General features: G+C 39.5%; 1 protein-coding gene across 1 annotated transcript in view; it reads right to left on the bottom strand.

Moving 5' to 3' along the window:
- Window positions 1–26707, bottom strand: part of SLC9A9 (solute carrier family 9 member A9) — a 593042-nt gene that overhangs the window by 521673 nt on the left and 44662 nt on the right. Inside the window, exons 3-4 of the mRNA XM_058433501.1 lie at window positions 20302–20379; window positions 18834–18910 (exon numbers count right to left, since the gene is read on the bottom strand). Of these exons, the coding sequence (XP_058289484.1) occupies window positions 18834–18910; window positions 20302–20379 (155 nt within the window). The remainder of the gene's footprint in view (window positions 1–18833; window positions 18911–20301; window positions 20380–26707) is intronic.

Here is a 26707-nt window from a genome sequence, read left to right as displayed (position 1 = left end):
CTTTAGCTTCCTAGGTGGTGACAGTTGCCCCCTCCTGTTTAACATCTATTTTAATATAATCCACACTTCATTCTTCACATGTTTAGGGTGTGCTTGACTCTGAAATCCACAAATAATTTTACCAAAATGGCTTTTCACATCTGCTTATCGGAACAGACCTTTTTTTAAAGTTCCAACTTTTCTTTCCAATAGGCAAAGAGATTGTTAACTTTGAAACAATCTTGAAATTTAAACTTACAATAACACACCGTGGTGCCTTTAAGCACCGTTAAAATCTAGCTTCAACTCTACGTGGGTGTTAGTGGTTAAAAAGCACTGTGATAATTTTATCAATTTGTTCTGTGCTATGAATCTGGCTTATATGCAAATCCTTGGGACATTGAAGAAATGTACGTGTTCTTATCTTTATCATGTTCTAAATAAAATATATCACCCTCAAAATTTAAAAGTATATTCTTTATATCTAAAATACCACAATTTTCTGGCCTAATTTATGATTGTTTTCTGCTTTCTCAAAATATGCGTTTATTTAAAATATTGGCAGTTTGGCAAGATTTTAATATATATAATAACAAACTATGTACTATTCCTACTCTGAGAAAGGAATAGATAGAAAGGTCATTATTAACAGTACTCTCAATCTTTGGGCCAACGATAGAATTTTTCCTTCATCTATTCAAACCAAATCTTATTAAGGGCATTTACCCCTAGTACTGTGATGTTCCTGTTAGTGATTTAATGGACTGATACAGTGGAGTTATAGGCTAGTGAGAAAATATTAAATCTAAAGAGCAAAGCAGGTTAGGAAAACAAACTAATGCACTATAAAATCAACTCTCATTCTAAGAAATATAATTTGTGATATTCTTTCCTCCTTTTTTTGAAAGCGAGAGAGTGGGCAATATGCCATTCAAAATAAAAGCTATTTTTATAACTGTATAGAGAAGGATTTTTATAAATTGTCTAATTGGAGAAAATGACTAAAATTGAAATTAATAAAATGAAAAAGACTCAAATATGATTAGATATTAATTTAAAAATCAAGGAAACTCTGTAAAGGCAGGTCAGAACAGAATCTTTTCAACCATAAGTAATGTTCTAAAGCAATATTTTATTTCCTCTTTGACATGAATGTATTTCACATATAATCATGGTTGGAATATTGCTTTGATGTAGGAGAATGTATTCCTACATATATTTATTTTTAAAAGACGGTAAATCGTGAACACTTCCTATCACAACAATTTCGTGAATTCAATTAGGGGAATGGTATAATATATTCTCAATATAAAAATTATCTTTTGTGGAGGCAAATAATTTACATTTGGGAGCTGAGTATCTATCTGATGAAAGATATGTTAATTTGGATCTTAGGGAGAACAAATGAGGTCACTAAAGGGCATTTTGTGGCCTCTTCTCTGACCCCATTCTCTCTCAGAAATACCAGCCTGGTGTTGGAGTACCCATCACAGAGATTATGAATGAAACCCCGTTTTACTGGGCTCTTCCTGAAAAATAGTCATTTTTATTTAAAACTGGACAATCAGAGTTACTTGAAGATCAGCTGCCTCAAACAAACTTAGTCCACATGGAAAGCTTAAGACAGGAGGAATGGAGGTAACCCAAATTCTAAGTATCAAACTCTCTCTTCTGCCTGACTCCAGTAAAATAAAATTTTGATCAAAGTTTATCTGAGTCAGAATCTTTTTTTAATGAAAAACTCCCTTCTAGAGAAAAAAAATGCCATCCCTTAAAAATGTTCAGGAGTTTTCTGATTAACTTGCATAGAATTAAGATTTGTTCTGAGAAACTATTTATCTAGTGAACTATTTATCTATCTAGCGATCTATCTAATGAACTTTAAACTTTTTAAAGCCATAACCTAAAAATGATTTTCCAACTATTCTCTTTTTCAAATGAAATGCACCTACCATGAGGAAATCTTTGAATTGGCCTCCCTCAGCACCGTTTCTCAAACTCTCTGTGGTGAAGGCGCGTTAATTAATTTGTTAATTAGTATTATTATTTCCAAACTATTGTCACTGATACTTTTTTTTTTTTTTTTTTTTGAGGCAGAGTCTTGCTCTGTCACCCAGCCTGGAGCGCAGTGGCGTGATCTCCACTCACTGCAACCTCAGCCTCCCAGGTTCAAGCAATTCTCCTGTCTTAGCCTCCTGAGTACCTGGGATTACAGGCACACGCCACCACACCTGGCTAATTTTTGTATTTTTAGTAGAGACGGGGTTTCACCATGGTGGTCAGGTTGGTCTCGAACTTCTGACCTCGTGATCCACCTGCCTTGGCCTCGCAAACTGCTGGGATTAGAGGCATGAGCCACCATGCCCAGCCTGTCACTGATACTTTTATAAATTGCAAAAAAAAAATGAGATGCTGAATCAATGGCATTTTTTCATTATAGGATATAAATCCAAATCTTTCATTATTAAATTTAACAGACACAGAATGATGTCAATCACTGTGAATGTTTTTAAATGCTTATTCTCAGATTTTGTACTTATTCCTCCCAATCTGGGAGCACCGAGCTCACAGACCAGCACTGGTCTACAGACAACACTATCAGTAAGATTGTACTAATGGCTTTTTCCCCTTTATAGCAAGACTGTAACAAAACTTTGATGTATGCTCCTAACTAAATTGTCTGAAGTGTATTAACACTACTCAAAATATGCTTCAACTATCTAGATAGCTATTAACTACTCAAAGTGTAACTGAAGTCCCATTTATTTTTTGGAATTTTAAAAGATATAACTTACAGCAATTTCACTATGGCAAATACTGGAATTCTTTAATACAGGGGGAACGAAAGCAAAGATGGTTTTCAGAACTGTGTATTAATGCCTAACTAAGTACATCCCTTGTAATCTCATACAACTAGAAGGCAAGAAGGAAGAAAAAAAAGGAGGGTTAGAAATAAGCTGGAAACAGGCCGGGCGCAGTGGCTCACGCTTGTAATCCGAGCACTTTGGGAGGCCGAGGCGGGCGGATCACGAGGTCAGGAGATCGAGACCACAGTGAAACCCCGTCTCTACTAAAAATACAAAAAATTAGCCGGGCGTAGTGGCGGGCGCCTGTAGTCCCAGCTACTCGGAGAGGCTGAGGCAGGAGAATGGCGTGAACCTGGGAGGCGGAGTTTGCAGTGAGCCGAGATTGCGCCATTGCGCTCCAGCCTGGGCGACAGAGGGAGACTCCGTCTCAAAAAAAAAAAAAAAAGGAAATAGTCTGGAAACCATGTAAGAAAATATCTTTGTAAGTAGCTGCATTTTTCCTAATCAGATATATAGAAAATTAGTTAAATTTAGAAGGAAAAGGAAAAACCTTTGGAGAGATTTATGTACCTTTTTTTCCCAACAGGAAAACCAATTTCCTTACAAAAAGTTATTCATTGGAAGTAACCAAGCTAAACTGCACATCAATAGAAGTAATAGATCAGTTGGGTCTAAGAAAAGATTAGAGACCCAGCTCCTGAAAAGTATAATTTGGGCTGCAATTGAGTGAGCTAATGCTGGTTGACTTGCATGCTCTGTGTATGTAATTTTCTCTAGAGATTACCCACATTCAATTCTCCAAACTTCTGTGAACAGAGTGCTATTACCAATGTTAGATTCTTTCAGTGACATGAAGTTATACCTCTAGTGTCCTAAGCAATCTCACTGGATTTATAATAATTTCTGGATCTTGCTCAGGGATGTCTTATGGGGAAGCTTTGTATCCCAGCTGGATTAATGGGCAATTGAAATAATCTATGTTTAAAAATTCATATATTATACTGTTATTATTTATCACCTCTATCATAAGTCTCAAACTTTACTGTTGTTTTGAATGATTAATAGGACAGTTAGTTTCAAGGGAGGGTAGGCCTCTTAACCAAGTATGAAAAGCATTTGCAGAGATCTAAGAAGTAGAATAAATGATATTCTTTTCCATTTGATGAACATTAACTAATAGTATTTGAAAAAGTAATTTAACTTCTTTAATCCTCAGTTTTTGGGGGTTTTCTTGTTTGTTTTTTTGAGATGGAGTTTCATTTTGTTGCACAGGCTGGCGTGAAGTGGCACAATCTCAGCTCACTGCAACCTCCTCCTCCTGGGTTCAAGCAATCTGCCTGCCTCAGCCTCTGGAATAGCTAGGATTACAGGCATGCACCACCACGCCCGGCCAATTTTTGTATTTTTAGTAGAGTCGTGGTTTCACCATGTTGGCCAGGCTGCTCTCGAACTCCTGACCTCAGGTGATCCATCCACTTTGGCCTCCCAAAGTGCTGGGATTACAAATGTGAGCCACCACACTCGGCCTAATCCTCAGTTTTAAAATGCATAAAGTATGATAATTCCTGCCCCTGCCTATCTCACATAGTTGTGAAATGCAGATATGGTGAGCTATGTGAAAACACATTGTGAAGAGGGCAAAGAGCTATGAAACTAGTATATTTTGCCCATATTTCTAACATTAGAGTAGACATCCTATGTATGCAGTAAGGTCTTGAAGTGAAATTATTTTCTAAAGCATGTGCCATCCACAATAAACACATTCTCGCAAATGAGCCTCCATTTACTTTGTACTTTTAGAGGATGATGTTTACCTTTTCCTACACTCTCGATTTCTCTGTGCTGGGATAACGCTGTAATTGTATTTAACCCTGTGGAGCTCAGTGGATAACCTGTAAAATAATCAGGTTATTGATTTCTGTAGAAGCCTTAAGTCTGTAAGCTAGAATAGATACCTTTTTGCTGCAAATTAAAAGTAACACCTTCACGATCATGTAAGCAGTTTATCTACATATGTTGGAAGACATAGATTTGCCTGGGTAGAAAACAGCCCAGTGAAGGAATGCCAAATTATGAAAAATCAATAGGAAAAACTAGACACATAAGTAGACCTGAAACAAACAGCATGTAAGACCAGATAGAACCAATTAGTAAAAGGTGATGACAAGGTGGTTAGTATTTGGAGGGAAGAAGACACTGGCACATTACATGCAACCAAAAAAATAATGACGATATTATGATCACAACCATGGAGAAAACTAGCTTCAGAAATAGGATTATTGAATCACAGTCAACTGGGGATTGATGATACAAAAGGATCACTCATGAAAAGTTTTATGCAATCATTGCTTTGTTTATAATGTAGTTTGGACACTGAAAGAGGAAAAACAAACCTCAAGAGGGCTAATATCCATTCTGCAAAATGGAAGATATAAGGCTAAACACGGGGAGTTAAGAAAGCATTGTCCTCATAACACGTATTCTAAGGGATTGGAAAGGGAGCCACCATATGATGCTCAGCAGAGGAAAAGTTTCCCAATGGCCGTCTAGTGTCTGCCTTCTACAGCGTTGGGCATGACTGGTCAACCAAGATGCTGCCACGAAAACTGGCCAAGTGGACAGAGTCCTAGATTCAGAGAGGGACTCAGAATCTTCCATTTTCATCCAGTGTTGGAGCAATAGGGTCATAGGAAATATCTGGTATATACTATTTGCTGTCAAAGAAAGAAATTGTGTACAAAATTTATAATATATTCTTTTTTAAATTAACATACTTTATATTTTTTAGTTGTTTTAGGCTTTACAGAAAAATTAAGCAGAAAGTACTCGAAATACGTCCCCCTGTCTGAAATTAAGAAGAAAGTATTGAAAATATGTCCCCACATACTCTCTCACCCCATTTCCTCTATTATTAACATCTTGCATTAATTAGTGTGGTACATGTATTACAATTTATAAGCCAATATTGGTACATTATTACTAATTAAAGGCCATAGTTTACATTAGGGTTCACTGTTTGCATTGTACATTCTATGTGGACACTCTTGCTTAAGAATGCTAAGTTTCTAATGTAAATTAACAAAATATTCCATAAGAGTCTATTCTAGTAATAAAAATACCTATAAAAATACCTTGCTAACCTCTTTAATACTCTAATGAAAAATTGGGAAATTGTTTCAATAAAAGTAAATTGGGGAAATTTTTATTATAGAAATAAATACCTATTCTTACGATGAGAAAAATCTTTAAATGAGGAGTTAGGGGAGTAAATGAACTCAACACATGTAAAGGGCACAGTAGTGGCTGGCACGAAGTAAATGCTCAATAAATGCAGGCAATTGTTATCATTGTAGTCAATATTTCTCATACGTTGTAGAACTTATTTGAGAAGGTAATATAGCATCCATGACAAGCTGAGGAAAAGATTGAGCAAGCTACTTCACAAACCACTGCAACAGAGGTTCCAAGAAAATTCCAGTAAAATGACAACAAATTCACATAGGTGTTGAAATCATGCTTACATTTTTAGAGGAAACACATGCAACCCCAGGGCAAATAGTCAAGAATTAGATGAAAATAAAGACTGTAGGAACCTATATAATCTAGCAGCAATGACCTTCAAGATTACCATTGTTCATCAATGTTAAGGCAATGATGTCATCATTCACGTTCATGATTCTGTTGATAATGTAGCTTGCCTTTTGGAAACTTTCTTTACAGTTACCTCTCGTGGAGTAGGAATGAGTAAGTAAGGGTGAAATAGAGCAATAAAGCATCGCAGAGCTGTAGTTAATATTGACTTCTATTCCTTTTATTGGGGCCATTTCATTTTAATGACAGTAGAGTGTAATTGCTAAATCAGGTTGAACACCTCCCACACTGGAAGTGCTCAAATCCTTAGACCAGAACACTGGACATTTCTCACTGTGACGGTTCTAAGGGCCTAACAGTATTCTACCAATTATCTTCTTTACGATTCACATACAACATTTGACCCAGATATGTGCACAGACACAGCCATGTAAATCTTGTAGATATGAATTATACAATTAATTGATTTGGTTTAGTTTCACTGATGCCTGGATAATATGGATTAAATGCTGGTTAAAATTATCTTCATTCCTATAGTCTGTCTGTACTAAATCCTAAGTAAGGTATTAAATCTCTCTACTAGGTTGGGAGTGCAGGATAGCAAATTTTAGTGTGCCTAGGAATTACCTAAGGCTCTTGTTAATACGCAGATAAAGATTCAGGAGCTCTGGGGTGAGGCTTGAAACTCTGCATTTCTAATAGGCTCCTGGTGCCGCTGATGCTGTTGGTCCAGGGGCGCAATTTAAATTGCAAGAGTAAGTTTAGCTCACAAGTTCTGGAGTCAGTCACACTTTGGAAAAGTTGCCTAAGCAATTTGAGCCTCAGCCTTCTCACTTACAAAAAGGGCACGATAAGAATTCTCTCTCTCTACTATTTATTGTGAAGATTAAGTGAGATAATGAATGCTGAATGGTCAGTTTAAGGCCAAGCACATCAAAAAAATGCACCTAAAGAGCTAGCTCTTGTTGTCACTTTTGTTATTTCTACTATCTCTTCGTCAGTGAAAGGATATGCATTTTACAAATCTTTTTATGAATTCATCGATTCATTTGGAAATTAAAAATTATTGATAAAAAACTAAGAAATGATAACTAAGAGGCTAAGCCTAGTAGGGAACATACAAAAGGATGGAGAGAAGTAGCACATGAGGCCCAAATTGTGATATATTTGACAATCAAAGCCAGAATGAACTTACGGCTGAAGCTGGAAAATTGATAATTGCCCATCTGATCCAAGACCATATTCTGTCAGTTCCATCATTCAAACAGCTCTCAGATCCAACCGAGCAGCATCCAGGTTCAAACTTTCATACGCTCCTAACTGTTATCTCGCTTCCTGCCTTGGCTACCTTATATCCGTTTTCATCGTCTGGTCAGAACGACCGTTAAAAGCGCAGATGCTCTGTTTTGCATCCTACAACCTACAGAGTAGGATGCAGGCTACAGGATGCTAAACAGAGGATACGTGCTTTTGAAAGTCCAAACTGCAGAACACGTGTCTCAAGTACTGAGCTGTCACCGCCCTCCATTCCATCTTGATCTCCTACCCCCTCCTACCCATCCTCTGGCCTCCTGGTACAACAGGCAACACTGAGGCTCTACCTTACCGCTGCCCTCCCACGGGCCTTCCCTCTGCCTGGATTCCTTCTCTCGCATTTTTGCCTGGTTCCCTCTTTTTGAAATAAACTTAAGGTCTCAGATGAGGAGTCATTTCCCCAGAGGTGTCTCCTAGCCCCCTAAGTGTGGTCTCGCAGTCCTACCCTGGCACAGCACTTACTGACCACTTGATCAATAGGACAATAGGTAAAGTATGGAATATTCACATATTTGTATGTTATCAACCTAAAGTGGATGAACTACAGCTAAAATTATAACATGGATGAATCTTATAAAAATCATAAATGGGGAAAAATGAAAACGGCTTAGCAACACAGAATAAAACACTATTTTCATAAAGCTCTAAGGCACATCAAAAAACTGTAATAAAATTCAGAATAAGATTTACCTCTGGGGGTGGAAAGGAAAAGAGAATAGAGAGGAGCAAACAATTATGTTTGACAGTTTTGGCAATATTGTAGTTTATAGTTTGCTGAAAGATTCATGAATTTTCATTTTTAAATTACTCTCCAAGGCCCAGGAAGGGTGTAATAAAGGCCATATGGCATAGCTCCTTAAACTTGTCTCTCTTCAACTGTTTAAGAAAAGTAAATAAGATGCCAATATCAAGCTTTCACCATCCCCAAAGCTCCATCCTTTCCCAAAGCACCAGCACCAGCCAGACACACATAGACGCAAACCAGACTTCACACAATTGCCATTGATAAGAAAAATGCAGCCACGGAAGAGATTCCCTCAGCAGAGATGTTGCTGCAATTACAGCTAATATGGCCACACCTCCACATTCTCTGCATCACTAGTGGTAAAAAGACCAACTGAAGTGATCAACTTAAATAAAACTTTCCCGTAATTCTCCATTCCAGCTGAGCAGGGTTCAAGTTTCTGTGAATACCCTTTGCTTTGGTACCATAAAAACTTACTAAGTCATGCTCTCTATCTCCCTTTCTTTTAGGTTTATGTATTTTCCTACACAAATTTTATACCCAAATAAAGAACTTATAAAATCGTTCTAAATATATCACTTAAGTCAAAACAGGAGGAATTCACTATATGCTGGTTCTGGAATGTCAGTATGTCTAATGGAAGAGGGCAGTGAGTTAGCCCTTCTGTGGTCGACTTGATACTCTGGCATGTTTCATTTTTGTAGCCAGAGGTTTCACATCAGGTTCTGAGTCTTATTTTCTTTTCTTTCTTAAAAATTTTTAATTTTTTTTTTTTTTTTTTTTTTTTTTTTTTAGAGAATGGAGGTTTTACCATGTTGCCCTGGCTGGTCTCTAACTCCTGGACTCAAGTGATCTGCCTTCCTCAGCCTCCTGAAGTGCTGGGATTACAGGCGTGAATCACCATGCCCAGTCCTGAGTCATATTTTCTAATGCAAGTTCTTACCTTGATACCTCTGAAGGTATTTTATAGTCCCTTCTTATGGTAGATTATTTGCAAAGATGGCTACTGTGATGGAATAAATGCTTGTGTCACCCCAAAATTATTATACTGAAATCCTAACACCCAAGCTGATTGTATTAGGAGGTAGGGCCTTTGGGAAGTAATTAGGTTATAAGCCCTCATGAATGAGATTAGTGCCCTTATAAAAAGGATCCAGAGAGCTCTCTCATCTTCTTTCCACCATGTGAAGATACACTAGAAGTTGTTCATCTGCAATCATGAAGAGGGCCCTCACCAGAACCTTACCATACCAGCACCCTGATCTAGGACTTCTAGACTCCAGAGCTGTGAGAAATAAATATCCATTGTTTATAAAACACCAGTCTATGGTACTTCGTTATAGCAGCCTGAATTAAGACAGCTACAATAATCCTTCCCCTCCCTGTCTGCCTACCCTTTTGCAATGTGACATTATTATACTTCCCAGCAAGAGGTGGAGCCTATTTCCCTACGTATTGAATCTCAGCTGTCCTTGTGATAACTTGACCAATACAAAGCAGTGAGAGCAAAGTTGTCTGGCTTCTGAGGCTGGACCTCAAGAGGCCTTGCATTTCTGTCCCCACTCTCTTGGAATGCTGACTTGTGAGCACCATATGAAGAAGCCACTGGGGAATGAGAAGCTACATGGATTAAAGATGAACAATCCCACCTGTGCCCGCCCCCCCCCCCCCAAGAATAATCAGCCAACAGTCAGAACCAATCACCAGACAGGTGAGTGGGCCCATCTTAGACCATCCAGCCCAGTCAAGGAACTGGATGACTGTGGTCACATGGGTGACCTCAGATGAGAACCACAGAACTGCCCACCTGAGCCCAACCTAAATTGTTGAGCCATAGAATCGTGAGCTAATAAAACAACTGTTGTCTTAAGCCCATTCAGTTTTGGGGGTAGTTTGTGACGTAGAAATAGGTAACTGATATACTCCCCTGATTTTTTTTTTTTTTACCTTTTATCTGAATGGAGTTGATGTGTGTGAGCGTGTGTGTGTAGAAGCAGTCACATTTACTGTAACTTGGCTGGACCAAGATCCATCAGATTTTGGTCAAATCAAGAAAAAAAATGACTATCTGAGGGTACTGAAGAATAAAGGTGAGCTGAGTAATTCTAAGACTTGAATTTTTTATTTAAAAGGAATCCCATATTTGGAATCCTTAGGATAGGTTGTTTAATAATCATACTTCTCAGATAAATTCTCCTTCAGAATAGAGTCCTCTTCAATTATTCTTACACATTTTTCTTATGTTATTAGGCATTTTTCTTTTTTACCACAACAATCTTACATATCATTTTTCAACATTTCCTATTTTGGAGTATTTGTTCCCCTTTTTTTATTCCCTTGGGACTTGCTTCATTTTTCTCTCCCCTGTGCTATTATTCTTATTGTAACATCTTCAAGATTGTGATAGGCAGTTAGATTGGTGAATGATGCACGGGCTCACACAGCTCTGATGGCTTCACCTCTTTCACCTCCAAACTACATCTCTGATGATCTCCACAGTCCTCTCCATTCTACCTTTGTTTCTTTTTCCCAAAACTTCACTCTCCTCTCTGCTGCCAGAAATACAGCCCGTGCATGCTGTGATATGCATATGAGAAACCACACTGCTATGCAGCTTGGGTTGTACTTGACAGATTAGAGATTATTTTTTCTTATTTGGCTGTGTCAGGGCAGCAATATATTTATTTTTCTCTTTGACACCAGTGACAGCTATAACTGTGCCCCCTCAGAATCCAGAGAGTAAATGAATGCACAGAGAAAGCCTGGGGCCTTCCAGCCTAACTCAACATAGCCTCCCTAAGCTCTGCTATTTTGCAGCTGGCTGAAAAGGGAATCACAGAGAGCAGCAGCCCAGATGTAGGCTCCGGGGGCAGTGAAGAAGACATGGTTTGGAGAGAAGGGAAGGGAGAGGGGAGAAACAAGAGAGGAGGTGAAGACAGCTGGGAAAAGAGAATGAAAATATAGTGGCTCTGCAGCTGATAAGAACTGACCAGGAATACTGGCGACATCACTCTTGGCACTTTTTCCTCTCTGCTGCTGCCTGCCAACCCGAGTTGTTCTTATTAAAACACACAGACGAAAACAACAGAAGAATCAGAGTTTCCCAGAAATGGAAGTAAGCAACATAATCAGAGTTTTATAAATCTACTAAATAGCTCCTATCATTTGTTGTCTCTCTTATTTTCTTTTTAATATAATTGATACATGCAAGAGAATATATAGACGATATACACAATTATAAATTGTAATAATATTTTGAATACCTAGAAACACACCCCAACCCATGAGCCAGAACATTATCAATCACTTATCTTTATTTTCTTCTTTTCATTCCATTCTTTTGCCTCTCCCCAAGAATAATCATACCATTGAATTTTGTTTTAATTCCCCTACTTAACTACATACATGCATATATACCTTGACACCTCCATACATGCTTGCATGCTTAAACAAAATTGTTTTATCTTGGTCATCTGTGAACATTTTGAAAAGATACCATATTACATGTGATATTACAGGACTTGATTTGTTTCTTTTACATTGTTTTTGAAATTTATCCATGTCATCATAGATGACTTTATTTCACTGTTCTTCACTGCTGTGTAATATTATGTTATGTGAATTTATTTGCCTATTCTGTTAATAGAATCTGAGTGTCTCCAAGTTTTTGCTATTGTGGAGCGTTGCTACAAATATCCTTATACATGTCTCCTAGTGCTCACATGTAAGTGGGTCTGTAAGAAAAATACTTAGAAATAGTTATAAGGTATACAAATACAAATGAATTATATAAGAATATACTTATAAATGTAAATATATATACTCATAAATATATATATTGGAGTGAATTTATATGAAACAGTAAAGAACTACAGTAATAACAGACAAGGTACTCCTGAAGAAGAAGATCCTCTCTGTCTTATCCTACAAGAGATACAGACTTATTATGAAGTTAAAATAATTGAAAGTATGGTATTGGTGCAGGGATAGATTATAAATCAATAAAATAAAAAGTCTAGAAACAGACACCACAATATATTATAGAAGAGGTGTTGTAGATCCTGAGAAAAGGCAGGACTAACACAATAAGTGGTATTAGTGTAATTAGTTATCCATTGGAGGAAAAATAATTAATTGGATGTTACCTTTGTATTGTATACAAAAATCAGTTCCAGGGAATGAATTCACTGTAAAGGGCACAACTTTAAAACACTTTAGAAGAGAATATCTTTCTGACTTTGAGGTAGGGGAGGACTTATTAACAAAATACAAAAATTCCAACCACACAGGAAAATATTTGTAAATTTGACAGCATTAAAATCGAGAACTTCTATTCACTAAAAGACATCATGTATGGACAGGGCATGGTGGCTCACGCCTGTAATCCCAGCACTTTGGGAGGCCGAGGTGGGTGGATCACCTGAGGTCAGGAGTTCGAGACCAGCCTGGCCAACACGGTGAAACCCCATCTCTACTAAAAGTACGAAATTAGCTGGGTGTGGTGGTGCATGCCTGTAAATCCCAGCTACTTGGGAAGCTGAGGCAAGAGAATTGCTTGAACCTTGGAGGTGGAGGTTGCAGTGAGGTGAGATCACGCCATTGTACTCCAGCCTGGGCGACAGAGTGAGACTCCGTCAAAAAAAGAAAAAAAAAAAAAAGACATCATCTCTGATGAAGTACATCATGCATAGGCATGTATGAAGTACATAATGCATAAGCATGTATGAAGTAAAAGTATAAGAGACAAACTAAGAAAAAATATTTGCAAAATAAATGAGTATAGATTGTTATGAAGAACATATAAAGAACTCTGGCAAATTAATGAAAATATGACAAAACAACTCAATAGAAAAATGGACAAAAAGCTTGAAAAGGTATCATACAAAAATGTAAACAACTTTATTAACAACCAAGGAAATACAAAAGAAGAAAATAAAATGTTATTTCATACTTACTAGATTGGCAAAAATTAAGAGGGAAAATTGATACCAGTACTTTGGAAAACAATTTGGCATATTTTGAAAAAATAAATTCATTTCTCGACTCTAAAACTCAGCACATCCACTATTAGGTATATATACAAGATGGCCACCAAGTCTGGGAACACAGACAGATACATAATAAGTAGTTTATTTTTATTACCTCACAGTACATGGTAAAATCATAGCATGCATATCTCCATACTTTATAGCCACCCTGAGTGCATCCTAGAGAAGCCTTTAGTTCTTGCTAAACAAGGAGATACGTAAAGTTCTCACGTCCTGACTTTCTCTTTGCTCAGGCTCTTGGAAAACATACTAGTTCTGTGCTTTTGTGGATTGCAGCTTCCTAGAGAATCTGATGAAATGGGATCAATGCAGACTGTCTCCCACGAAAAATTCTCTGCTTCCCTGAAATCCTTACATGTACCATCTCAGGGTCACTCTTCCCTGGGTTAGAAACCCTGTTCTAAATCATTCTCTTTCCAGGGTTAGAGCTTAAGCAAGGCACTGAGGTACAGATTGGCCTCCATTTATGAAGGACACATCCTCAGGTTTGGGTTCTAGACAAGTAAACGTGTCCGATCATCCAGGTTTAGAAGTCAGCATTTTGAGGCTACTGAGACTCACCATATCTACCCTAGTTAAGAAGTTTCCAGAACCTGTTCCAAGGGCACTTAGGTCTCAAGGTCCCCAGTTGACCAGGCACAGTGGCACACAAGAGGGCAGAGGGAGAGCGTCCACACAGCCCCCCTCACTCCTATGCCTCATGGACAGATGGGGAGGGGTGTCAGGCACAGCCCTACGCTGTGTATATTCAAGAAGCCCAATGAGAAATCAATACTTCTCAAGAATGTTTGTATGAATAATGTAAACAACCTCATAATATTTATAAATCCGTGTTTTCCTGAGTGAGTTACCGAGTCCAGCATTCTAGCTGATATGGTTTGGCCGTGTCCCTACCCAAAATCTCATGTTGAATAGTAATCTGAATTATAATCCCCATATGTTGGGGGAGGGACCTTGTGGGAGGTGATTAAATCATGGGGGTGGTACCCCATGCTGTTCTTATGATAGTGAGTGAGTTCTCATGAGATCTGATAGTTTTATAAGGGGCTCTTCCCTGCTTTGCTCTCATTCTCTCTCTTGCCGCCCTGTGAAGACGTGCCTTCTGCCATGATTGTAAGTTTTCTGAAGCCTCCCCAGCCATGCAGAACTGTGAGTCAATTAAACCTCTTTTCTTTATAAATTACCCAGTCTCAGGTATTTCTTCACTGCAACATGAGAGTGGACTAATACATTAAGCAAGTAAAATGGATTCATATCATCCCTCCAACCACCTTCAGTAAGAAAAGACAGGCTTGATTTCCTGTTTGCAATTACAATCACAGCCAATTCTGAAATATTTAGATTTTTCATGATTTCTAACCATAATGATAAATGTAAGAATCTGAAATTATTGAGGTCTTAGTTTGTCAGACAGATATAATTACTGATATATACTGCCCATTTCATGCAAACTGCAGGACACACTAAGTGTCATTTTAGGAGGAGGAGAAGAACAAAGAGATTCTAAGAGCATGTGTTCTAGAGTCAGACTGGCTCTGAATTTACTACCACTTACTGTATAATCTTGGACAAGTCTCAACTATAGCATCTTCATATGTAAAATGATGATAATAACAGTATTTACCTCATAGGGGTAGTATAAGATAAAATGAGATAATACATGTAAAAAGCATAAGTCAGTGTCTGGCACATGGAAAGAAAATTTTTAAATGAGGTATTCTTAAAATTAATTCTCCATTCCTGATCATTTAGATTAATGTCCCTTTCTTTAAATATTTTTGAAACTGTGGAATTTGTTTTAATCCTTCAATAACAGAGAAACTAAGAGAATATAATTTTTGTTGCTCTTAAAAAGAAGCATTTCACAGGTACTAAAGTGTTCTTAGAACAAAATGTATGTGCTGACAGTGAGCTTCAGCTAGGTTGTCATTGTGATATACTGGCATGGCATATAGGGTGGAGACATAGAGTCAAAGATCAAAGAATAGTTCCCCAAGATGGAGGACATGAATACAGAAATATTTCAAACACATGGACTTTTCTTTTTAGAAGGAGACGGATGTAAGATACTACTTCTCAAGTGATAAAATGGGGGAGGGTACTAGAGAAGGTAGGTGAATTCTTTCCGAGCAATCCATCATTGAAATAAAAAAAGGTTTCTTCCACTTTTTTGCCAGAAGGAATATTGTTAAACTTTCCCATGCAATATGAAAAATGGTTTACATCTAATTTCTGAAATGATATGAAACTAATAAAACTTAAAGACCTTGTTCATGCAAATAAACCCAATGATCTTCATGCCTGTAAAGCATCTGAGTCCAGCTAAAACCAATATTGCTTAGCTACAGAAGGTCACAGCCCACTAGCAGAGTTTCATTCATGTTCCACAATCTCTCTCCATGGCCTTCATGTTCTCATACATTTTGGATGCTGGACTTCATGGCCTTTTGTCAGCTGACTCTCTAGCATTTTCATTCCCACATTCTCTGGCACTGCTATATGAAACCTACTCTCCATCCTGGAACCTTGCACAACGTTCCTGGCACCCACCATAACTAATGCACTTAATGGCATGGAAAATCTGACTTCTTTATCCTTCTCCACTAAATGTCTGCCCAGGATCCACTTCCTCTATGAAATTATTCTCAAAGAGTTTGATCTAACTTCTATTCTGAATCCCTCTCCCTGCCCATTTCATGCAAGTCTGAGTATATTTGCATAAACTCAGGCCATCCCTTAAAAATGTGAATTCTTTTTGGATGGACTTCCCAAATAAAAATCTCCCATGTCTATGAGAACTCCTACTGGGATAATGAAGAAATGCAGTGTGTTGATGAATCTTGATTGATTTATACAATTTCATTTTTTTTGGTGCTAATATTCAACAAACAGAAGTAAAGCAGGTTTTTGGCATTAAGAATTTGACTCTGGAGCCAAACAATTTAGTTACTAATCCCAGCTCTATTACTTACCACTGTGTTACTCTTTTTAAACCTCAGTTGTTTCATCTGTTAAATGAGGGTAATAAATAGTATCTACTTAATAGGATTATTTTGAGGATTAAATGGATAATCCATGCAAAGTACTTTTAAAAAGGGCATGATATGTATCAAGCACTCCATAAATTGTTGTTGTTCTTGTCACCATTTATTTATAAGAGAAATACAGCCAGTCATTTTCTATAGTTTGATTGTATCTCATATAACGGAAGTTACCAAGTTACGAAAGTGTCAGTTTGATCTGAATTTAAGTATGTGCCCTCTTCTTCTATATATCGAGACTGGCAGCATAAAAGTAAATTCTTGTTTCTTATAATATGGCTCCCAAAACAATTGGACTTGCCAATACTCTTCCCTCATTTTTGCCCATAAGACAAGTGTAAAGTCACCCATTACCTCCTAGGGGTCAAATGTTTCTTAGGACTACTCTTTTATTCACATGACTTTCCATTATAAGTTGTTGGACAACCAACAATTTAAAATCTTGTCTTAAAATAAATCAAAATAGGTTCTCAACACCATTAAATGAAAATCACTGGATCTCTTAAATTGAAATGTTTTAGATAAAGGCAATTATATACAATACAACACACACACACACACACACACACACACACAGAGTATATATTGGTGCTTTCTAAAAAAATGATATTGAAAGATCTAAGAAAGAATTTAGATTTTTCATGATAGTGAAAGCATATAATATAAATAAATGCACTTAAATATACTTAAAACCAGTTGTACCAAAGAAATGAGGTAACAATAAAAACTTGCTATTCTATAATTTGGCAGCATTGTCCAAGAGTTTAGAATTTGGCTCCATTATAAATTTCAAGACCCCATATTATAGAACCACTAAAATAAATCTTTACTATTAACCAAGGAACATTTGTTGTGAGTCCACATGTCTCAGAACCCTCTCTCAATGTGTAGAAACAATGTATAGGGATGCTTAGGAATTCAAGGGAAATTGCTAAAGGAAGAGAGGGTGAAGACCTGCTATATCAGAAGCAGAAGTTCTGAGTTCTGTTTTGACAATGGCCCTGATTCTCAGAGATGATAAGATTGAGCCAACTACTTATTCAAGATGTCTCATCTTCAGAATGAGAGGCTGTAGTTACACAGATCTCTCAGGCCCCTGCAAAGTTTAGAAATGTGAATATTTAGCTATTGCACACTCACAGAACAGAAAAGCCCTCCTAGAACATGCTTTAAAAAGGATCAAGTACCCTGTGTCTCTCAGGTCACTCACAGTTTAAAGACCATTTAAGTGTCCAAACTTAATAGGGCTCCCTAATCTATAGGCTTGCAAACCTCCCTTTTCAGATGCTAAAATCTTTAATTTTCTCACTGCCTTAAACCATTCTGAATATTTTTATATAACATAGCCTGACTTGTTCTAGGCTCAACTCCACAGAAATTTAGCAGTGCATTCAACACAAAATCCCTCTGCTTACAGGCACAAGTAAAGACATCACCTGACACTTCCTTGGTCTCAATTGACACACACTAGAAACTCCATAAGAGAAGGGATGGAGGCATGAACTGTGTGTATTTTTAGCATCAGTTTCTTGTTCTGGGTTATAACAGCTGTAGACAGTAAAAATCAAGGGTAGAGTTGACTGTATCAGACAATTGAAGACATCTGCATCATCACAGTCATAGTACCTGGACATTTTTTTTTTTCTGCAGTGGAGCTTTAATGTATTGGACGGGATTATCAGAGGCTGGATTGCCTTCACCATTTGGGACCACATTTTGCTTTATGATGAGCTGCAAGCCAGAGTGTATAAAGTGTGACTTAGGGCTCAGTAGCATAATCAAGAAAATACAATGAAAAAAAGAGTCTGCATTCTACAGGGTATTAACTGAAAAGCTATTCCAGTAGTAAGCAACTCTGTTGATATTTGGACACATCTGTTTCAGACTGCTGTCTTGTAAACTTTCCTTTAGAAAGAAAACTCTTGGCATATAGTTACTTTTGCACTCCTGCCAAATACAGGTAAAGTCCCTCAATAGAAGACAAAAAGAATGCAGTGAGCATATCGGCATTATTCAAACTAAAAGAAGAATGCAAAGCGCTTCACATATCTCAAGGCAAGTGATCCACATTCCCTAAGTCAGAAGTCCAGAACTCACGAGAAAGTCCAGCAATCCTCTAGTTTGCTTGGATTTGAAGCCTTGTATTTGTCAGAAGCCGTGGAATTAAGTCAGAAAAAACGTACAAATATGTGATATACTAAAAAAAAGAAAATTTTCCCAGCCAGCAAGAATCCTGGAAGTGTTAGATCCCTCACACAGATCACAGACCCCACAGCCACCTGCAACTTGAGCTCCGAATGTCACTTACCCTATGACGATGCAGGAGATGGCAGTTCCCAAGAAGGCATATGTTAAAATAGATCCTAAGTTTTGAAAAAAGTGTCTCTGGGGAGAAAAAAAGATATTTAATAGAGTACATCAGAATTTTTTCTTAGTGCAACAGAAAATAAAAATAAATGTATGCAGTTCACAGACCCCTCACTGTTTAGGCAAATTTTGGTTTTAGAGCCTCATTCCTGGCCTTATTGTGCTAATAGGGAATTAACTGATTATCATTGCAAAGGACTGGAGGGAAAAGTCAAGAAACAGAAAAAAAAAAAAAAAACCCACTGGAAGATGAGTAGGTAGGGATGAGAGAGACAACTCCCAGAACTGGCTGGACCTGAGAGGGAAGCAAGGAACTGGGCAATGTCTATGCCGGAATCGGGGCAATAATGGAAGACAGAGTTTTCATGAAGTTTTGTTGTAAATGCAACTCCTTTAGCATTAAAACAACAACAACAACAACAACAAATATTCTAAGGGATTTAAGTTGCCTTTTGATTTTACTGAATGTCTGACTTCTCTTTTATGTCTTCTGAATGTGATGAAAATAAACTTTAAAAATCTACAGCAGCCTAGTGGGTGGCTCACACCTGTAATTCCAGCAATTTGGGAGGCTGGAGGAAGGAAGATTGTTTGAGTACAATTGTTTGATGACTGCTCAAGGGGAGGAAAGCCCCAGGAATCCTAGAGTGGGAGCTGAGGAGCAGAAGAGCAGCCACATCACCTCTGCATCTCAAAAACCATGTAGGCTGGAGCCTCACTCTGTGGCTCAGGGGATGCCAGTACTTAAACCATTATGTGAATTACTAATGTACAAAATGTGCATAGTCAGACTGTGCTCAAGTACTGTTAGACAAGTGCATAGAAACTGCAAAACTGGACTTTCCTCTCTATGAGCATCAACCGTATTCTTGAGTTTTCACTTTAAAGGATAAACTCAATGTTAATTAATAGCCGAAGTCTTTGGTTACAATCATCCAGAATAATGCTGTCCAATAGAAATATAATGCAAGCCACATATTTAAAAATTTTTAAATTTTCTAGTAGCTACATTAAAATGTTTTTAAAAGATGAAATATGTTTTGATAATGTTTTGTTTAATCCAATCTATCAAAAATACTAACATTTCTACATGAAATCAATACAAAACATTATGGAAATATTTACATTCTTTTAATAAATACAAAATCTTTAAAATTCAGTGTGTATTTTACACTTAAAGAACATCTCGATTCAGACAAGTCGCATTTCAAGAGCTCAATAGTTACATGTGGCTAATGGCCTGTATTCAACAGAATAGGTTTAGAAGGCCAGGTTTGAATCTGTATCACAAATCTAAGATAATGATACTCTTACCAAATAGAGAAGCCCATAAAATAACAGTTTCTCATTAGTGCTGGTAAAATTCTCTACTTAATGATAAAAGAAGAAGATGATCACTATATATTTACCTTCTTTAGACTATATCCTGCATGAAATATAATTGGTGGCAGTAAAACATTGAAGAAGATTTCTGGATCAAATGTCATCTGCCAGAAAGGAAAAAAAGTATAGTTAGAATGATGCTCCTTTGGGTCATTAAAAAAATATGTTTCAAAAAACAGTTGTAATTGCTTTTGCTAAGCCTGTGTGAGGCATATTAACTATTAACTTGGCAGAGATGAAGGTAGGAGAAAATGAAAATTTGGAAATTCATACAGTATAACTGTAGCTTCTAAATGTAAAATCTACATACTTCCACACTACAGCTAACAACAACAAAAACTCAATGAAATCTCTCTGAGAAAAATGTCTTTTTATATATATGTATATAATATATATATATTATTTTTCTTATTAATATAAGGCAGCAGGAATGTCAGGCCTCTGAGCCCAAGCTAAGCCATCGTATCCCCTGTGACCTTCACTTTTATGTCCAGATGGCCCGAAGCAAGTGAAGAATCACAAAAGAAGTGAAAGTGGCCGGTTCCTGCCTTAACTGATGACATTCCACCACAAAAGAGGTGAAAATGGCCTGTTCCTGCCTTAACTGATGACATTACCTTGTGAAATTCCTTCTCCTGGCTCATCCTGGCTCAAAAGCTCCCCCACTGAGCAACTTGTGTCCCCCGCCCCTGCCCACCAGAGAGCAACCCCCTTTGAGTGTAATTTTCCACTACCTACCCAAATCCTATAAAACGGCCCCACCCATATCTCCCTTCACTGACTCTCTTTTGGGACTCAGCCCACCTGCCCCCAGGTGATTAAAAAGCCTTATTGATCACACAAAGCCTGTTTGGTGGTCTCTTCACACAGACGCGTGTGAAATTTGGTGCCGTGACTCGGATCAGGGGACCACCCTTGGGAGATCAATCCCCTGTCCTCCTGCTCTTTGCTCCGTGAGAAAGATCCACCTACGACCTCTGGTCCTCAGACTAACCAGCCCAAGGAACATCTCACCAATTTTAAATCAGGTAAGCGGCCTCTCTTTACTCTCTTCTCCAACCTCTCTCACTATCCCTCAACCTCTTTCTCCTCTCAATCTTGGCGCCACACTTCAATCTCTCCCTTCTCTTAATTTCAGTTCCTTTCCTTTTCTGGTAGAGACAAAGGAGACACATTTTATCCGTGGACCCCAAAACTCTGGCGCCAGTCACGGACTCGGGGAAGACAGTCTTCCCTTGGTGTTTAATCACTGTGGGGATGCCTGCCTGATTATTCACCCACATTCCATTCGTGTCTGATCACCGCAGGGACACCTGCCTTGGTCATTCACCCACATTCCCTTGGTGGCAAGTCAATTGCGGGGACACCTGCTTTGGCTGCCCAGGGCTGCTCCCCACACCCTTCTCCATGTCTCTACCCTTCTCTTTAAATTTGCCTCCTTCACTATAGGCAACCTTCCACCCTCCATTCCTCCTTCTTCTCCCTTAGCCTGTGTTCTCAAGAACTTAAAACCTCTTCAGCTCTCACCTGACCTAAAATCTAAGCATCTTATTTTCTTCTGCAATGCCACTTGACCCCAATACAAACTCGACAGTGGTTCCAAACAGCCAGAAAAACGGCACTTTCAATTTTTCCATCCTACAAGATCTAGATAATTCTAGTTGTAAAATGGGCAAACGGTCTGAGGTGCCTGATGTCCAGGCATTCTTTTACACATCGGTCCCTCCCTAGTCTGTTCCCACACAATTCGTCCCAAATCTTGCTTCTTTCCCTCCCGCCTGTCCCCTCAGTCCCAACCCCAAGCGTCGCTGAGTCTTTCCAATCTTCCTTTTCTACAGAACCATCTGACCTCTCCCCTTCTCCCCAGGCTGCTCCTCGCCAGGCTGAGCCAGGTCTCAATTCTTCCTCAGCCTCCGCTCCTCCACCCTATAATCCTTTTATCACCTCCCCTCCTCACACCTGGTGCAGCTTATGGTTTTGTTCCATGACTAGCCTTCCCCCACCTGCCCAGCAATTTCCTCTTAAAAAGGTGGCTGGAGCTAAAGGCATAGTCAAGGTTAATGCTCCTTTTTCTTTATCTGACCTCTCCCAAATCAGTTAGAATTTAGGCTGTTTTTCATCAAATATAAAAACCCAGCACAGTCCATGACCCATTTGGCAACAACCCTTAGACGCTTTACTGCCCTAGACCCATAGGGGCCAGAAGGCCATCTCATTCTCAATATGCATTTTATTACCCAATCCTCTCCCAACATTAAATAAAGCTTCAAAAATTAAATTCCAGCCCTCAAACCCCACAACAGGACTTAATTAACCTCACCTTCAAGGTGTACAATAGTATAGTAGAGGCAGCCAAGTAGCAATGTATTTCTGAGCTGCAATTCCTTGCCTCCACTGTGAGACAAACCCCAGCCACATCTCCAGCACACAAGAAATCCAAATGCCTGAACCGCAGCTGACAGGAATTCCTCCAGAACCTCCTCCCCCAGGAGCTTTCTACAAGTGCCGAAAATCTGGCCACTGGGCCAAGGAATGCCCACAGCCCAGGATTCCTCCTAAGCCATGTCTCATCTGTGTGGGACCCCACTGAAAATCGGACTGTTCAACTCACCTGGCAGCCACTCCCAGAGCCCCTGGAACTCTGGCCCAAGGCTCTCTGACTCCTTCCCAGATCTTCTCGGCTTAGCGGCTGAAGATTGTTGCTGCCTGATCACCTTGGAAGCCCCCTAGACCATCAGGACACTGAGCTTTGGGTAACTCTCACAGTGGAGGGTAAGTCTGTACCCTTTTTAATCAATACGGAGGCTACCCACTCCACATTACCTTCTTTTCAAGGGCCTGTTTCCTTTGCCTCCATAACTGTTGTGGGTATTGATGGCCAGGCTTCTGAACCTCCTAAAACTCCCCAGCTCTGGTGCCAACTTAGACCATATTCTTTTAAGCACTCCTTTTTAGTTATCCCCACCTGCTCAGCTCCCTTATTAGGACGAGACACTTTAACTAAATTATCTGCTTCCCTGACTATTCCTGGGCTACAGCCACACCTCGTTGCTGCCTTTTCCCCAGTTCAAAGCCTCCTTCGCATCCTCCCCTTGTATCTCCCTACCTTAATCCACAGGTATAGGACACCTCTACTCCCTCCTTGGTGACCAATAATGCACCCCTTATCATCCCATTAAAACCTAATCACCCTTACCCTGCTTAATGCCAATATCCCATCTCACAGCACGCTTTAAAAGGAGTAAAGCCTGTTATCACTTGCCTGTTACAGCATGGCCTTTTAAAGCCTACAAATTCTCCTTACAATTCCCCCATTTTACCTGTCCAGAAACCGGACAAGTCTTACAAGTTAGTTCAGGATCTGCGCCTTATGAACCAAATTATTTTACTTATCCACCCCGTGGTGCCAAACCCATATACTCTTTTGTCTTCAATACCTTCCTCCACAACTCACTATTCCGTTCTTGATCTTAAAGATGCTTTTTTCACTATTCCCCTGCACCACTCATTCCAGCCTCTCTTTGCTTTTACCTGGACTGACCCTGACACCCATCAGTCCCAGTAGCTTACCTGGGCTGTGCTGCCACAAGGCTTCAGGGACAGCCCTCATTACTTCAGCCAAGCTCTTTCTCATGATTTACTTTCTTTCCACCCCTCCACTTCTCACCTTATTCAATATATTGATGACCTTCTACTTTGTAGCCCCTCCTTTGAATCTTCCTAACAAGACACCCTCCTGCTCTTTCAACATTTATTCTCCAAAGGATATTGAGTATACCCCTCCAAAGCTCAAATTTCTTCTCCATCCATTACCTACCTCGGCATAATTCTTTATAAAAACACACGTGCTCTCCCTGCTGATTGTGTCCAACTAATCTCTCAAACCCCAACACCTTCTATACAACAACAACTCCTTTCCTTCCTAGGCATGGTTGGATACTTTCACCTTTGGATACCTGGTTTTGCCATCCTAACAAACCCATTATATAAACTCACAAAAGGAAACCTAGCTGACCCCATAGATCCTAAGTCCTTTCCTCACTCCTCTTTCCATTCCTTGAAGACAGCTTTAGAGACTGTTCCCACACTAGCTCTCCCTGACTCATCCCAATCCTTTTCATTACACACAGCTGAAGTGCAGGGCTGTGCAGTTGGAATTCTTACACAAGTACCAGGACCGTGCCCTGTAGACTTTTTGTCCGAACAACTTGACCTTACTGTTTTAGACTGGCCGTGATGTCTCCATGCAGCGGCTGCCACCGCCCTAATACTTTTAGAGACTCTCAAAATCACAAGCTATGCTCAACTCACTCTCTACAGCTCTCATAACTTCCAAAATCTATTTTCTTCCTCACACTTGATGCATATGCTTTCTGCTCCCCAGATCCTTCAGTTATACTCACTCTTTTTTGAGACTCCCACAATTACCATTGTTCCTGGCCCAGACTTCAATCCGGCCTCCCACATTATTCTGGATACCACACCTGACCCCCATGACTGTATCTCTCTGATCCACCTGACATTCACCCCATTTCCCCGTATTTCCTTCTTTCCTGTTCCTCACCCTGATCACATTTGGTTTATTGATGGCAGCTCCACCAGGCCTAATCGCCACTCACCAGCAAAGGCAGGCTATGCTATATATCTTCCACATCCATCCTTGAAGCTACTGCTCTGCCCCCCTCCACTACCTCTCAGCAAGCCGAACTCATTGCCTTAACTCGGGCCCTCACTCTTGCAAAGGGGCTACGTGTCAATATTTATACTGACTCTAAATGTGCCTTCCATATCCTGCACCACCATGCTGTTATATAGGCTGAAAGAAGTTTCCTCACTACACAAGTGTCCTCCATCATTAATGTCTTTTTTAATAAAAACTCTTCTCAAGGCCGCTTTATTTCCATAGGAAGCTGGAGTCATTCACTGCAAAGGCCATCAAAAGGCGTCAGATCCCATTGTTCTAGGCAATGCTTATGCTGATAAGGTAGCTAAAGAAGCAGCTAGTGTTCCAACTTCTGTCCCTCACGGCCAGTTTTTCTCCTCCTCATCGGTCACTTCCACCTACTCCCCCACTGAAACTTCCACCTATCAATCTCTTTCCACACAAGGCAAATGGTTCTTGGACCAAGGAAAGTATCTCCTTCCAGCCTCACGGGCCCATTCTATTCTGTCGTCATTTCATAACCTCTTCCATGTAGGTTATAAGCTGCTAGCCTGCCTCTTAGAACCTCTCATTTCCTTTCCATCGTGGAAATCTATCCTCAAGGGAATCACTTCTCAGTGTTTCATCTGCTATTCTACTACCCCTCAGGGATTGTTCAGGCGCCCTCCCTTCCCTACACATCAAGCTCGGGGATTTGCCCCTGCCCAGGACTGGCACATTGACTTTACTCACATGCCTCCAGTCAGGAAACTGAAACACCTCTTGGTCTGGGTAGACATTTTCACTGGATGGGTAGAGGCCTTTCCCACAGGGTCTGAGAAGGCCACCGCGGTCATTTCTTCCCTTCTGTCAGACAGAATTCCTTGGTTTGGCCTTCCCCCCTCTATACAATCCGATAACGGACCAGCCTTTACTAGTTAAATTACCCAAGCAGTTTCTCAGGCTTTTGGTATTCAGTGGAATCTTCATATCCCTTACCATCCTCAATCTTCAAGAAAGGTAGAATGGACTAATGGTCTTTTAAAGACACACCTCACCAAGCTGAGCCTCCAACTTAAAAAGGACTGGACAGTACTTTTACCTTTTGCCTGTCTCAGAATTTGAGCCTGTCCTCGAGATGCTACAGGGTACAGTCCATTTGAACTTTTATATGGATGCACTTTCTTACTCGGCCCCAACCTCGTCCCAGACACCAGCCCTCTAGGTGACTATCCTCCAGTCCTCCAGTAGGCTAGACAGGAAATTCACCAGGCTGCTAATCTCTTGCCTACTCCAGATTCTCAGCCATATGAAGACACCCTAGCTGGATGATCAGTTCTTGTTAAAATCTGACCCCTCAAACTCTACAACCTTGATGGACTGGACCCTACCTAGTCATCTATAGTACCCCAACTGCCGTCTGCCTGCAGGATCCTCCCCACTGGGTTCACCATTCCAGAATAAAGCTGTGTCCATCGGACAGCCAGCCTAATCCCCCTTCTTCCTCCTGGAAGTCACAAGTACTCTCCCCGACTTCCCTTAAACTCACTTGCATTTCTGAAGAACAGTAACAACCCTTATGAGCCTAATACCTCCCTTCATTCTATTAGGTCTGTTCGTCCTTACCCTACTTTTTCAACAGGGCTTTATGCAGTCACCCCCACTACTTGGAGAGCCCCCAAAACTAGTCATCCCTACTGTCTTCTGTCTAGTTTTATTCATCATTCTCTACTACTTATAAATGCCCTACTCTTGTTTACACTGCTGGTTTACACTGTTTCTCCAAGCCA

Source organism: Hylobates moloch, unplaced genomic scaffold (genome assembly GCF_009828535.3).
Source record: "Hylobates moloch isolate HMO894 unplaced genomic scaffold, HMol_V3 SCAFFOLD_22, whole genome shotgun sequence".
Lineage (NCBI taxonomy): Eukaryota > Metazoa > Chordata > Mammalia > Primates > Hylobatidae > Hylobates > Hylobates moloch.
Note: the sequence above shows the minus strand (reverse complement) of the source record. Positions and strands in the feature narration are given on the sequence as shown.